The 14,528-nt window shown below is 49.6% G+C and overlaps 4 protein-coding genes across 4 annotated transcripts; 3 read left to right on the top strand and 1 right to left on the bottom strand.

The window, feature by feature from the left end:
* Positions 1 to 674: 674 nt before the first annotated feature.
* On the top strand, positions 675 to 5,981 carry N7484_010491 (transcriptional regulator SIN3; the record flags this gene model as incomplete). The annotated part of the gene is made up of 7 exons (XM_057120878.1): positions 675 to 778; positions 847 to 911; positions 1,022 to 1,665; positions 1,740 to 1,840; positions 1,888 to 3,022; positions 3,113 to 5,224; positions 5,277 to 5,981. The coding sequence occupies 7 exons, from the start codon at positions 675 to 677 to the stop codon at positions 5,979 to 5,981; spliced, it is 4,866 nt and encodes a 1,621-aa protein (XP_056966632.1).
* A 1,553-nt stretch (positions 5,982 to 7,534) lies between these two features.
* On the top strand, positions 7,535 to 9,249 carry coaT (acetyl-CoA hydrolase ACH1; the record flags this gene model as incomplete). The annotated part of the gene is made up of 3 exons (XM_057120877.1): positions 7,535 to 7,677; positions 7,731 to 7,971; positions 8,056 to 9,249. 3 exons carry the CDS (start codon positions 7,535 to 7,537, stop codon positions 9,247 to 9,249), a joined length of 1,578 nt encoding a protein of 525 aa, XP_056966631.1.
* A 608-nt stretch (positions 9,250 to 9,857) lies between these two features.
* N7484_010489 (carbon-nitrogen hydrolase family protein) lies at positions 9,858 to 10,879 on the bottom strand (the record flags this gene model as incomplete). The annotated part of the gene is made up of 2 exons (XM_057120876.1): positions 9,858 to 10,739; positions 10,835 to 10,879. The coding sequence occupies 2 exons, from the start codon at positions 10,877 to 10,879 to the stop codon at positions 9,858 to 9,860; spliced, it is 927 nt and encodes a 308-aa protein (XP_056966630.1).
* Positions 10,880 to 12,648: 1,769 nt separating this feature from the next.
* On the top strand, positions 12,649 to 13,023 carry N7484_010488 (uncharacterized protein; the record flags this gene model as incomplete). The annotated part of the gene is made up of 3 exons (XM_057120875.1): positions 12,649 to 12,747; positions 12,805 to 12,932; positions 12,987 to 13,023. 3 exons carry the CDS (start codon positions 12,649 to 12,651, stop codon positions 13,021 to 13,023), a joined length of 264 nt encoding a protein of 87 aa, XP_056966629.1.
* Between the last annotated feature and the right edge of the window lie 1,505 nt (positions 13,024 to 14,528).

Here is a 14,528-nt window from a genome sequence, read left to right as displayed (position 1 = left end):
CCTACGAGTCCTCCGAAGCCTACGACCTTGGCGATGATAATCCACATTTCGTGCCACTTTCCTGGTATGTTTGCTACTATGACTGGTTCCTTTGTATCCTACCCCTTTTATCGCTGTGCATACGCAACTGTGCATCAGTTTCGCTCCGGATTTTTCTGCCGGCGGTTGCGGGCGATGACGAAGGCGGGCCGAAATATTCAAACTAAAGTTACAGAACAGTACAGTAAATTTGTAGAGTTCAGTGGTAAATAGCGGGGATCGCCCCAGATGATTGGTACAATACTGTATTGATGACCCGGAATAACCACGGCCCGTGACAGCATCAGCTAAACCGCAATGGGGTTAGCGGGAGTCGGTCAGGAAACCCTCCACTGGAGAGAGCCCGCGATCGGTCGCGCGCAATCACAATCCTGTCCCTTATCCACCTTGTCACTCGTCATCTTTTACAAAGTTCTTGATATCTTCAACTGCCTTAGATACCCAGGCCGGTCATGCTCTGACATGCCCGCGATCTGAGTGTCGTGGATTCCTTATCTCCCTACCGAAAATACAACCGGAGAAATACACCAGCTGGAGCTCACCTGGGCCTCAGTGCACCTTCTCCGCAACTCAGACTCATTATCTGTTACGCTTGATACCTATAACCTGACTTTGTTGGAGTTCATGACCAGATCATGAACTCTGGGAACGATAACTGGCACTCCTCTGCTGGTGGGCCACCGTCGCACCCTGGCATGGATCAGATGAATCAACAGCCTCGACCCTTGGGGTCATTTGGGTATGGATAATCGCTGCTACTCGAGACTCTTGAATTTTCAAGGCTGATGTGTTTGTTTCCTCTGATAGACAAAATCCCCCCCAGCAGGGCCCGGCTTCGCAATCCTCCGGACCTGTCCTTCCTCCTCCTGCCGGTTAGCATTTTTTTCCCGCTCCTTTATACACCTGAATATGCCTTCCCTGCCATTGCAAACATGATATTATGAGAAGTATGAACTGACCTTTGCGCGCCTCTTTAATCCAGGACCTTATCATCCCGCTGGTCAGTCCGGCGGTCATTCCCTCCCAGGCCTCGCAGAGCTGAGCCAGACCCATGGCACTCCGCACCAGCCTTCAGCATATGGACAGCATGGTCCTGGGCCATCCCATGGATCGGGTCACTCTCTACCTGGAATCGGGCAGGCGATGCAGCATGCGTCCCCGCAATCTTTGAACCGCGAACGCGAGCGTGACTCCAGAGAGCGGGACCTCATTGAGCGCCAGCGACAGGAAGAGATGGCCCACCGAGAGCGTGAACAGCGCGAACGCGAGCAAATGGAACGCCAGCAGATGGAGCGTCAACGCGAACACCACCCTGTCCAGAGCCACCCGGGTTCAATTCCCCTCCACCAGCCTGTGGCCTCAAAGGTCCAGAACTCCATCCACGGTCCCAATGGCCTCCTCTCAAATCTTGGCGCAAACCCGAACAATGGCCCCCAGGGTAGTGTGCAATCTTCCGGCGCGCCCGCTAGTCTGTTTGGCCCGCAGATGCCGCACGGTGAAGGTACTCCTCGATCATACATGCAGCACCCCGGTGCACCCGCGATAATGGGAGGATACAACGGCGCGGGACAGCAGATCCCCGGCAACGTTGCGGCCCTCGCTCAAGGCCAACAGCCTATTTTAAATGTATGTTCCCCACTGAACCCCAAAGCGTTGATTGCCCTAGTTTTCAAACTCTAACAGAGCTGTTTGCTATACAGGATGCCCTCAGTTATCTGGACCAAGTCAAGGTTCGATTTGTTGATCAGCCAGATGTCTACAACCGCTTTCTCGATATAATGAAAGATTTCAAGAGCCAAGCGTAAGTTTAATTCTTAAACTTAATCAGATATCAACTGACTTTAACAGAATTGATACTCCTGGAGTGATCCAACGGGTCTCTACCCTGTTCAATGGCCACCCGGCGCTGATTCAGGGTTTCAACACATTCCTTCCCCCTGGGTATCGTATTGAGTGTGGTACTGAAGATAACCCTGATGCGATCCGTGTGACGACCCCTTCTGGAACGAACACATTGAGTATGCCTCGCGCAGGACGACCTCTGGAGAACATCACCGACCAGGTCTCTTCCAGTGGTCTCGGCCCGCCTGGTCGCCCTGATTACTATGATCAGTCCCGCCCCGGTTGGCAACAGCCTCAACAACAGCAGGCTCAGCAGCAGGGCCCACCTGGATCCTACTCTCCCGGGTCCCGAATGATGGGTCCTGGCATGTACCAGGATGGCCAAGGTGCTCCCCATGACCATCACTATGGTTACCAAAGCCAGGAGGCCCAGGGAGCCGCAGGCCTCTCTCACCAACAAGATCACCGTGGAGTTGCACAGTTACAAGGTGCAGCATCGGCTGCTTCTGGTATGGGAAGACCCGGCTTGATGCAAGTTACAGGCGCTGGACCGAATGCTAGCCTCACTCAGCCAATGAACAGTTTGGCTGGTGTTGGTGGTATGCTCCAGGGCGGCCACCCTGATCTCAACAAGCGTGGGCCTGTGGAGTTCAATCACGCCATCAGCTATGTGAACAAGATAAAGAACCGCTTTTCACAAGCTCCGGATATCTACAAGCAATTCCTGGAAATCCTACAGACATATCAACGGGAGTCAAAACCAATCCAAGATGTGTATGCTCAGGTTACTACGCTGTTTAACAGTGCTCCGGATCTGTTGGAGGACTTCAAGCAGTTTTTGCCGGAGTCTGCAGCCCATGCCAAGCAGCAAGCTGCAGCTCGCCTCGCCGAAGAGTCCGTTCCCATCAGTAACATGCGTGGGGACTCCATGGGTCTTCCTCAGTCATCCAACCGCGATATGAAGAATATGCCACCACTGGGCAACTTCAATGTCAAAGACTCTGGGAAGGAGAACAAGAAGCGGAGAGGCGCAGGCCCGGGTGTTGCTGGGTCCTCTATGTCAGGACCTTCTGGTATCGATAGTGCCAGATTGCCCGAATCTCAGATGCGTGGCCAGCCAGCACAGTTTGGTGCAAACAAGGTCTGTTTATACCCCTGTATCTCGTTGATATACCCATTTTTTCCTCACTACCCCACCTACCTTTCGTTCGTCTATTAACAATATTGGCAGAGACCCAAGTATTTTCACGGAAAGCCTTCCGGTGCTGACATTCCTAACGTGTCTCCTACTCTAATTCCCGCACTACCAGAACCAATTCCACCCTCTGTGTTGACAACGCCCAGCCAGGAAGAGATTGCGTTCTTCGATCGTGTCAAGAAGTTCATTGCGAACAAGCAGATCTTCAGTGATTTCTTGAAGCTGTGTAACCTGTACACGAACGATCTTATTGATCGCTTTATTCTTGTCAAGCGTGCGGAGGGCTTTATCGGCTCTAACGCCGAGCTGATGAACTGGTTTAAGCGCTTCATGAATGTCGAGGAACCCGAAGATAAGACCATCGACCCCAAGCCTCAGACAGAGGCTGGCATCGTTAATCTTGCGCACTGTCGATCACTAGGACCCAGCTATCGTCTGTTGCCCAAGCGAGAGCGCCAGAAGGCATGCAGTGGTCGTGATCAGCTTTGCTTCGAGGTGTTGAACGACGAGTGGGCCTCTCACCCGACCTGGGCGTCTGAAGATTCTGGATTCGTTGCACACCGAAAGAATCAATATGAAGATGCTCTGCACCGGATTGAAGAAGATCGCCACGATTATGACCACCACATCGAGGCTTGTACTCGTACCATCCAGCTCATTGAGCCTATCTGCCAACAGTTCTTGCATATGTCTGAGAGTGAGCGTGCCAACTTCAAGTTGCCACCTGGCCTTGGTGGCCAGAGTGAGGCGATCTATCAGCGCGTTATCAAGAAGGTGTACGACCGTCAGCGTGGCGAGAAGATTATTCGTGACATGTTCGAGCGACCCTGCCAAGTCCTTCCTATTGTTCTCTACCGCTTGAAGCAGAAGCTCGAGGAATGGAAGGCGTGCCAGCGCGAGTGGGATAAGGTCTGGCGTGAGCAAATGCAGCGTGCATACTGGCGCAGTCTTGACCACCAGGCCATTGCTACTCGACAGACCGACAAGAAGCTCTTTATTGCGAAGAACATTCAGCAGGATCTGCAAGGGAAGTTTGAAGAAACTCAGAACCGTCGTAAAGCTGGCTTGAAGGCGGCCAACTACCAGGCTGAGATGAAGCTGGAAGACATGGATGTTCTATTGGATACTACACATTTGCTCTGCATGTACATTGACCGGAGTACGTCTGGTTTCGGTGCTGAGCCCCAGCGTCTGATCAACTTTGTCAAAGACTTCATTCCCATCTTCTTTGGGCTGGACCGGGAAACTTTCCATGATTACATGGACGAATTGATGATTGCTGCTACTCCCCCTGAAGAACTGGAAGATAACTTCGCCACTGAGGAAGAATCGACTGCTAGTCGCAAGGCACCTAACACGCAGAAGCTGGATCTCTTGCGTGAGGTTCTGGAGCGCCGGGTGGAGAAAGGCAACCAGGAGAAGTCGAATGGGGTCACTGAACACCAGCCTTCGGCTTCGGAGCAACAGCAGCCGACTCCTGAGATTGGTCGGGCCCTTTCTGCCGCTGTATCTGAAGCTGAAGAGGCCTTTGACGTCGCTGAGCTGAAATGGATGGAGCACCCTGGTCAAGGAAACTTCAATGTTGAGCACGAGTACACCCTCAACGAGAAGTACAAGAAGACCGAGCACCACATGTACTGCAACTTGAACATTCTCTGCTTCTTGCGCACATTCGAGATTCTTTACATGCGTCTGCTGCGCATCAAGCAACAGGAAGAGAGTGCCCACGAGCAAGTTCGCCGGGGTCTTCTGCCCAAGCCTGCTCATGAGCTTTGCCTCATTGATCGGTTCCCGAGCGATTTCTTTTATGATGTTGAACCGAAGGCCAACCTCTACAAGCAGATCGTGCGCATGTGTGAGGAGGTGATCCGGGGTGATATTGACCAGATTCATCTTGAGGAGACTCTCCGTCGCTTCTACATGCAGGGTGGATATCTCCTGTACAATTTAGAGAGGATCTTCTCTTCCATTACCAAGTTCGTTGCCTCCATCTTTACTGGAGACTCGCGCGATCGCAGCTCAGATATTGCGAACCTGTTCTTCAAGGAGCGTGAGAAGGAAGAGACTACCCACCACCAGGAGATCCAATATCGCAAGCAGGTTGAGAGACTGGTCAAGGAGGGTGATATCTATCGTGTTACCTACGTGAGTACCACCCCGTTCGCAGTCAACCTTTACATGCCTAACCATTTCACAGTTCCCCTCTGATCGCCGGATCACCATACAAGTGATGACCACGGAGGACGCCACCCTCGAACACGAGGACCTGAGCTCCGAAGCCCGCTGGTCCTATTATGTGACAGCCTACTCGATGCGTGATCCCACCGAAGGTGTCCACTTCTCTGAGATGCGCATTCCCTTCATGAAGCGCAACCTACCCGGCAAGCTAGATGAAGACGAAGAATATGATCGCTTCTACCGCCGCCTGCAGCACCACGACGGTTTGATCATCCGTATCTGCGCAAACAACTACACCATCCTCTATCAACCCCCCAGCCACGACTGGTTTTGGCGTTCCAATGCGCCAGCGCCGAAGGACGCCGACGCCGAAACCATCAAGGCATTGGAAGAGGAGCGCGCAAAGGAGAAGGCTGCCCTCAAAGAAAAGCGTCATGACCGCTTTGTCGAGAAGTTTGTCAACAACCCCAACTGGGCGCGTGGTCTGAGCAAAGACAAGGTCGACGAGTCGAACCAGCGCTTCCGCTCCTGGATGAACGGGACACTGGAGAACGGAGATAATGGAGACGCTGTGAAGGTATCGCCGGTTCCCGCCGAGGAGGTCAAGGCTGCAGCTCCCGAGAAAGAGGAGCAGCCTGAGCCTGAGACCGAGCAGGCCAAGCCGGAGCCCACAAACGCCGAAAAGGCCGACGTCGAGATGGCTGATGTTGAGCCTGCAGTGTAATATTCCTGTTATTTACTGTTTTCTGTTCTGTAATGTGGACGGAGTGGAAGGGGAGGACGTTTGTTGATCTTGGAGGAGATGAAATGCATTTGCTGCTTGCGAGAAGGAAACGGCGTCATATCACACGAGGAAATTGCGACGATGAGTTCTATGGGGTTTGTCTATTTCTATTTTTACCTTTTACCTTTTTCATTTTCTTTTCCATTCTTCAATTTTTTACTTCTTTTTCTTTTTTTTTGTGATCTCGCAACCTGTATTAGGGGCCTGTATCCTTAGCGATCTAGTTACCCGGTCTGTTTATCATCGTTTCCCCAATGCACAAACGACAGTGCGGTGTTTTGTCCTTTTCCAGCTGCTGTTTATGGACACCGGATGCATTCCAGGTTTCCAAGGTTCCTAGGCGCCATGAATCCTTCCGTCAACCAGGTTGTCCGGCCTGATCCGAGATAATCTTCAGCCCTGGAGGATGAAAAATAAGTGGATTAAGCCGGATGAATGAATGATCTATGTTATCTGATATTTTCTTTCCATTTCTCATTTTGATTGTCTTAATGTATTGTAGGGTATTCTACGGGGCGAATTCAAAATCACTGCATCTCAATGACCATGAATTAGTAGTTTACTTAGGAAAGAAGGATAGTTCAATCTAAAGTTTATGCATACTAGTTTAGTAGCCCCTTTCCAGCTCTGTAACCACCCGGATCAAAGAAATGAACCTGTCGATCACCGATAAAGGATCACGATCCGCGCGCTTAATCGATTTCTGTGGCGCGATGGTCCAAACCCAGTTGCCCACGGGTCCTCGGTGTGTAGAAGGAGCTCCGTGTGGCCGAGTTAGCTTAACCGATACAGTCCGAGACGTGGACTGACGAGGCCTTGTTCGGGCCGGGCGGATCCTCCTGGCCGGTATCTTATTATTTTGCGTATAGTATTGGATTCGACGCATTTTGAATGGCTGAAATAGGGATTGTTTTGTAGCTTTTCAACATCGGGTTCTCTATATCTGTCTACTTCGATGTATTTTAGCATACTTCTATCCAGTGACGAGGTGATGGGCGGTGTATTATGGGGTATTTGGGGTATCAGAACTGGGGTGCAGCTTGTAAATTTAGCTTCGAGCGAGAAAATCCCGAAACCACCGAGTGAAGGCCGCGATGATGTCAATATGATTGGCCACGCTAGGCCGCATTCGGGCGCTGACTCCAGGATTGGACGTGATAAATGATGACGAGATGACCAAAGGAAGGTATGATAGTCTACATTTATACTGAAAAGATAGCAGGAAGCGTCAGCTATCGTCCAGTACTACATACAATGCTCATATCCACAGAATGTGTGGGGAATGTCAAAATCTGGGGAGCGGAAGAGAATACACCCACAAGGATGAGCTAGCAATCCAGACCTTTTCCCTTCTCCCGAGTTTGGTAACTTTTAGGTGGAACCATTGCCCGTGGGGTTATTTCAATCAGGCGATTTCCTCTTTTTCATTCCTTTTCTTCTTTTCTACATCTTTCCCCTGACCACTCTCCTCTCCTCCATACTTAATTGTCAAAATGGCGGCATCTGCCCTTTTGAAGAGCCGGATTCGGCGCCCGTCTTACTTGAACAAGCTAGCTAAGCCTGAGGACCTTCTGCATCTGTTTCCCAATGGCTCGTACATCGGCTGGTCCGGTTTCACGGGTGTTGGATACCCCAAGTACGTCGTTGTGATGAAGATATTGATGATCAATGGATCTAACAAGTCGACAGGATGGTTCCCACCGCACTTGCCGATCACGTCGAGAAGAACAACCTCCAAGGCCAATCGAAATACACTCTGTTTGTCGGAGCATCCTCCGGCGCAGAGACGGAGAACCGCTGGGCCAATCTGAACATGATTGAGCGCCGCAGTCCTCACCAAGTCGGAAAAGAGATTGCCAAGGGAATCAACAATGGACAGATCAAATTCTTCGATAAACATCTGAGCATGTTTCCCTCGGACTTGGTCTATGTAAGTTGACTGGATCTTGCGGATCGGGATTTTCCGCCGCGGACAGATTCGTCGATCGCGATCGGCCGCTAACCCTTCCCGTAGGGCTACTACACATTGAACAAGCCGTCCAACAAGATCGACGTTGCCGTGATCGAGGCTTCGGCCATCACAGAATGTGGTGGTATTATTCCCGGTGCCTCGGTCGGCGCCTCACCTGAGTTGATCCAGATGGCCGATAAGGTCATTATTGAGCTTAACACCTCCATGCCTTCTTTCGAGGGCTTGCACGATATCGTCGGCTCGGATCTGCCTCCAGGCCGTAAGCCATACCTTGTCATGGCACCGGAGGACCGCATTGGAAAGCCATTCATCCCCGTTGACCCCGAGAAGGTCGTCGCCGTCGTGGAGTCCAACTACCCCGATCAGACCCAGCCCAACTCCCCCGAAGACGAGTGTTCCCAAGCCATCGCCGCCAACCTGATTGAATTCCTCAAGCACGAGGTCGCCCACGGTCGCCTCCCTAAGAACCTCCTCCCCATCCAATCCGGCATCGGTAACATTGCCAATGCCGTCGTCGGAGGCCTCGCAAAGGGCGGCGCAGACTTCAAAAACCTCAAGGTCTGGACTGAGGTCCTTCAAGACTCCTTCCTGGATCTCTTCGACAGCGGCAACCTCGACTTCGCCACTGCCACTTCCATCCGCTTCTCCCCAGACGGCTTCAAGCGCTTCTACGACAACTGGGAGCGCTACGCCGACAAGCTTCTCCTCCGTTCCCAGCAAGTCTCCAACAGCCCCGAGATCATTCGTCGTCTCGGCTGTATCGGAATGAACACCCCCGTTGAAGTCGACATCTACGCCCACGCGAACTCCACCTGTGTCATGGGCTCCCGCATGCTGAACGGTCTCGGTGGTTCTGCCGATTTCCTGCGTAACTCCAAGTACTCCATTATGCACGTCCCGTCTACCCGGCCTAGCAAGACCGATCCTACCGGTGTCAGCTGTATCGTTCCCTTCGCTACACACATCGATCAGACAGAGCATGATCTCGACGTTATCGTCACTGAGCAAGGTCTTGCCGATGTGCGTGGTCTTTCGCCGCGTGAGCGTGCCCGTGTTATCATTAAGAAGTGCTCGCACCCTGACTACTACCCCATTCTCACTGATTATCTTGATCGTGCGGAGTTTGAGTGCTTGCGTAAGGGTATGGGCCATGAGCCGCACATGCTTTTCCAGGCTTTCAAGATGCACCAGAGCCTCCAGGAGAAGGGTACTATGAAGATTGATTCTTGGGAATAGAGGGCTGGCTTGGTATTTGTGTTATAAAACCCCTTTCAGTATATTGTATATAATTAGCGTTTCATTTGACTATCAATTCATGGTTTGATTTGATTTGGACTATTGGGAATTTGCTCTGTAGACATGTCCGTAGGTTTGATGTCGAGTTTAGCTCTGTAGATCTATTTAGTGTAGTATGCTGCTAGCCCACTCAGAGACTAGATATTGATGCATTACAAATCTTACATCTGATTGGTCAGGTCCTAGGATAGATGGGAAATAGTAATTATTGACCTACCCGGTCTTTTTACTCGCTTGAAAAAGCCTAGATTGTCGGAAAATAACAAAAAGATAGTCGCTGAATGTGTCATTACGTAGTAACAGTAATGGTTGTTGTCTTCAAGCTCCAGGTCCCTTGCCTGAATACCTCGGCCCAAATACTGATCCCTGTGAGATGTTCAACACAACGCGCTTACGCAAGAATTATTGGCAAGGCTGATTAAAACCATAAGGAACTTGTGCAGTACATAGAAGAGATGAAGATTTATCTCTATAGAAAAAAAAAAGCTAATCTAGTGCCCTGGGTCAAGATTATTGAAACAGCTGTATCCCAAGCCAATTGACCATATCTACAACTTCCCCTTCGCAACCTCACCAGTATCTCTAAGCGTATGCTTATAACACCAATCAGGATCCGCCATATCAGCTCTAACCCCATAATTCTCCTCCGCATCATCCATAACCGCCATATCAAGCGTCGCAACTCCCATCCCTTCCGTGGAAGTACCCAGCCTCACCAACGGCCCCGCATACGGAATATTAATCTGCGAAAGACCACAATAAGCCTTCCCAGGCGGTCCGCCCGCATTGGCAAACACGACGGCACAGGTATTCTCGAACGTACGCGCCGTCAGTATACTATCCACAAACAGAGACGAGGCAGCTAAATTCTGGGCTTGGCCTGCCTCGGAGGCGCCATTGCGCAGCCACATCGTAGGCACGATGATGATTTTCGCGCCGGCGGACGTCAGTTCGCGCCATGCTTCGGGGAAGGCGAGGTCCCAGCAGATGAGGAGCCCGACCGGTCCTAGGGGGGTTTGGATGACCTCGTGCGGAGCTGAGGAGGAGCGGAGGTAGGTTCTTTCTGTTCCGCGCCAGAGATTCTTTTTGATATAGGTCCCCAGGATCTCGCCGGTGTTTGAGATGAAGAAGGTGGCGTTTTCAAGTACTGGTTTTGCGGGATTCTGGTCGGGTTTGTTTATGGATGCTGCAGATGTAGATATGGGTCGGACAATTGACCCGGGGACGATGCAGATATTACATTCTTTCGCGAGCGATTGGTATCGGTGTAGATAGGTCTCCCAATCTTCACAAATGGCGGCAAAGCGGGGGTCTGTCGGGATCCAGTTTGTTAAGTGGAATTCGGGCAGGACGGCTAGTTGACATCCTTGTGCTGCGGCATCGCGAATGAATTTCACGGCACGAGCGAAGTTGTCCTCGGGCTTGAGGGGCTAGAAGAGCTATCAGACATAGAAATGATGTGGGGCTGTCGATTTTGAACCGAGGTACGGGGGTGCATTGATCGCTGGATGAGGATCTACCATACTCTAATATAGAGCTGTATGACAGCTATTTTGCAAAATGGCGGCATGGTGCCGAGGAGGTAAATGTGGAAATTATTAGAAGATAAGATGGTCAAACGCGATGGAATTAGGAGTTTTGATGGCTTACAAAGAAAGGAGGCTTGGAGGGGCGATGCGCTGGCTTTTTTTCCCGAGGTTAATTCCCTATAGCGAGGCTATTGCTTCCACCTTCCAAAATTCCAAGGCTTGAAAGTGCGCAACTGTGTGTTCGGAGTAAGATAGTCAGCTTGCTGTTACTGCACTGATTCTGCGTGATTTGTTCCATTGTTTAGATTTAATGGCCTTTCCGTCTGGCAGGCCGAACAACCTCATTTCAAGAGGTTAGAGTTGAAAATGAACGGTAGATGGAGAAAGAAAAAAGCCGAAGAAAGAAAAGAAACGAGAAACGAAGAGAAAGAGGATTTGGACTTTGCATTTTGACTATTTGAACAAATTCCTATCTTTCAGAGGTCGCAATCGCGGAGTTGAATAAATTGCATTTGCTTTATAGCGCAGTCTGTCTAAGAGTCCTGAGATATTTGTTGTCATCTAGACAAGAAAAGAAGGCAATTTAAGTGCATATCCACACTACTCCCATCCAATCCCTGTGGACATTTACCCCGTTCCCTCATACGACTCGTGGTTATTGGTGTCACGAGTTTGCTATTGCTGGACCGACCCGCACATCTCCAGACTAGCGAGTATTCTCCTCTTCAGTAGATTATTAGACATATACTTGATCATATAACTATCCTTGGTCTTAGACACTCCTTACCCATAAATTTTGAAGTGTTCAATTAATAATCCGAAAACGCATGTGCTTGCGAGCGACGTCAATGTTACTAGTACTGCACTTGAGTAAATCAGATACTCTAAACTATTTTCCTGCTACATACAACGAATCCTGATCTTTCAATGTTCCAAGGCCTTCTCGCATTTTTCGTGGAATTCGTGCCGCTTTGGAAGATTCCCATACATTGAAAGTACCTCGGAACAGTAGAACCGATCTATTCCTAATGAACACGTTCGGCGAATTGCGGCTAAACCACGAGTACGAAATCCTTAAGACGAGAAAGCCCATCAGTAGAGATGCAGAAGTACCGTTCGTGCCCGAGCCCATGCGCTCACCGTTCATACCGATCATGCCACACCCGAAAAACCCCTTTTGACACCTGATCAGAATCCTTCACAGCCACACCATACTATGATTCGGCAAATCCGAAACTCGTAACCCAATCAAAAGCCAGGGATACTTAAAACTCAATCCCATAACATATTCGAGGGCCCGGAGAATTTGCTTCCGGCGTGGTTCTTCGGCCGTACCACGCACCACACCACCTCGACGTCACGACTTGAGCCCCACCCCCGGATTTGGATCATGCTACACACACAGCCTTGTAGGTGCTCATAATTATTTATCCATTTTGAATCAAATACTGGACTCGTGATTGGCTCGAGGACCCGGGTCTACTGTTTGGCTCGGGCCCGACATATCCTTCTTTGGCTTTGAACCAAACTATGGTGATCGCGTTTAGGGTAGACTTTGGTTCGGGTTTGGCCGTCGCGGGTATCAGGCAATTCAATTCAATCCAAGGATGTCCAATGGTTTAGGTTAGATCGGTGTGGCCGTGCTTTGATGGATTGGTGTTTTTATAGATCGCTGTTTGGGTATATAAGGTGGTTGAGATGTCGCGTTGAAGCATCTTTTTTTGTTCATCAGGATTCACAGTACAATCTCATCTCTACTATACTTTACTCTCTACTCAACCAAACTCAACTCTACTCTACTTGGTTTACAATGACCACCCCACCAAAGTCCAAGATCGACTCGGAGCACGCTCGTCTCCAGAATGACTTTGGAGCGGACTACTGGATTCGCAACCAGCAAGAACATCGTGTAGGTTTTCTATTTTCCGATTTAACCGAAAATTGTGGACTGATTATATATGTATAGCACGCTACTGCTGGACGTGGCCTTTTCGCTGGTCTTCAGGACGTGAAGAGCTACAATGTGGACAGTGGATGGGCACGACGAAAGTCCGGAGATGCGCAGACTGGCTTATTTGGATCTTTCTTGAGTCGGTAAGCTTCTCCACCTGATACTTATCCCTGGACTGGGGCTGACTTTGCTTTTAGGTTCCTTGGTGGATCATACCACCCGCCGACAGATTGATCCACCTGTGCACTTGAACGCCAAATGTTGTGATTTTTGATGCTTTAAGATTCAACGATTGTATTTATTTATTTTTTTATGAGCCAAGGCTTAGTAGTTATGGGGTTTGGGATTTCAAATATCACTCCAGATCAATTTCTGTTCAACAAAACAAAGATCTTGTACAATCAAGTCGGACATAATGTGCCATACAGTCATACTGTCCAGCCGAGTACATCATTCTTTCGCCATCAAATTTGAGATTGGGACAGGCGAACTTGCTCAAGTTCCACCGAAGACCGACCCCTTCGACTAGGAAATTTCCATCTAACACCTTTTTTCTTTCAAAGAAAATAGACTTTTTATAGAGGAACGCGTGAATTTCAACATTGTCAGCTCTGGGCCCCGTTCACAGGTCGTGTGTCCGTGCTTCCTTGATAACCTCGCGCAAGTTATTCCTTGTGGCATTGGCAAAATCATATGTTCCAATTAATTTGGGCTGGCTTATATTGGCCTAGGATCTCTCATGGTAATATTCCTGCGGTTTCCCAATCTAGGATCTTCGATTTGTGATTTCTCGATAGTAATAGGCTAGATCCGAACGAAACACGTAGCTCATGCACGTTGCCATAAGGGGGCAATGCGTCCACGTTGAATACATTGGATTCCGGCATTTTTATCTAGATCTGCAAGCAATAATGATGATTTCTTTTGAAACGAAATCCAGTTTATTGGCATCCCCTTTCCCCAAGGCGTGTGGGGGAAACCCCTGGGAAGACCCCCTTTGTCGGAAGATGTGGAGCCGGGCAGATGCCGAAGTTGTTTTTCCGTAGCGCTGGAGCTGGTGCATGCTTATTATGGCTGTCATGTCATGTCAATCACAAAACAAGAGCTTGAGGCTATTTGTCAGGGGTTTAATTCTCAAACACGAGTCGGCCGTTCTGTTGCGTTTTGGATTTGGATTATATGCAGAGTCCAGAGAATCTCTAGGCTACCATAGAGCACACTGTGATACTGTGCAAAGCGCGGCAGATTGAAATTTCGAGAAAAAGAACCGAAGGGCCATAATTGACCAAAAAAGATTGGTTGAAAACAAACAGCTCCTTATTTCAATTCCAATGCTTGTGTAAGTAAGGTGATCACAGGCAAAAGAGCCGGTGTTGTAGATCGACACGAAGATCAAGCCACCTGGGCAATCAATAATGTCAGCCAGACGATCCGAAATCAAATTCGGGCCAACTACCTCAGTATATATGTTTCTGACGATATAATTCCAAATTTAGTCTGGGTAATCAACATCTCCAGACGCCTTTGCTGTTGTTCAAGAAAGTGATGTCTCCCTCACTACTGTCATGATGCTTACCGTCCCCTCACCGATGATGTCACAGCCATCCTGCTTGCTTTCAAGCGTAGATTGTCCAGCTCATCAACTGGGAATACGATCGTGAGGTTAGTGACCCCTGGAAGATGAGGCGGTCTTGTCCGACAGATCTTTATTTTCATCTACGGCTAAGCACCATATCCGC

The sequence above is a fragment of the Penicillium longicatenatum genome (assembly GCF_028827895.1).
Source record: "Penicillium longicatenatum strain IBT 33135 chromosome Unknown contig_7_segment0_segment0, whole genome shotgun sequence".
In the NCBI taxonomy this organism is placed as follows: Eukaryota; Fungi; Ascomycota; class Eurotiomycetes; order Eurotiales; family Aspergillaceae; genus Penicillium; species Penicillium longicatenatum.
This window is presented reverse-complemented; position numbering and strand designations above follow the sequence as displayed.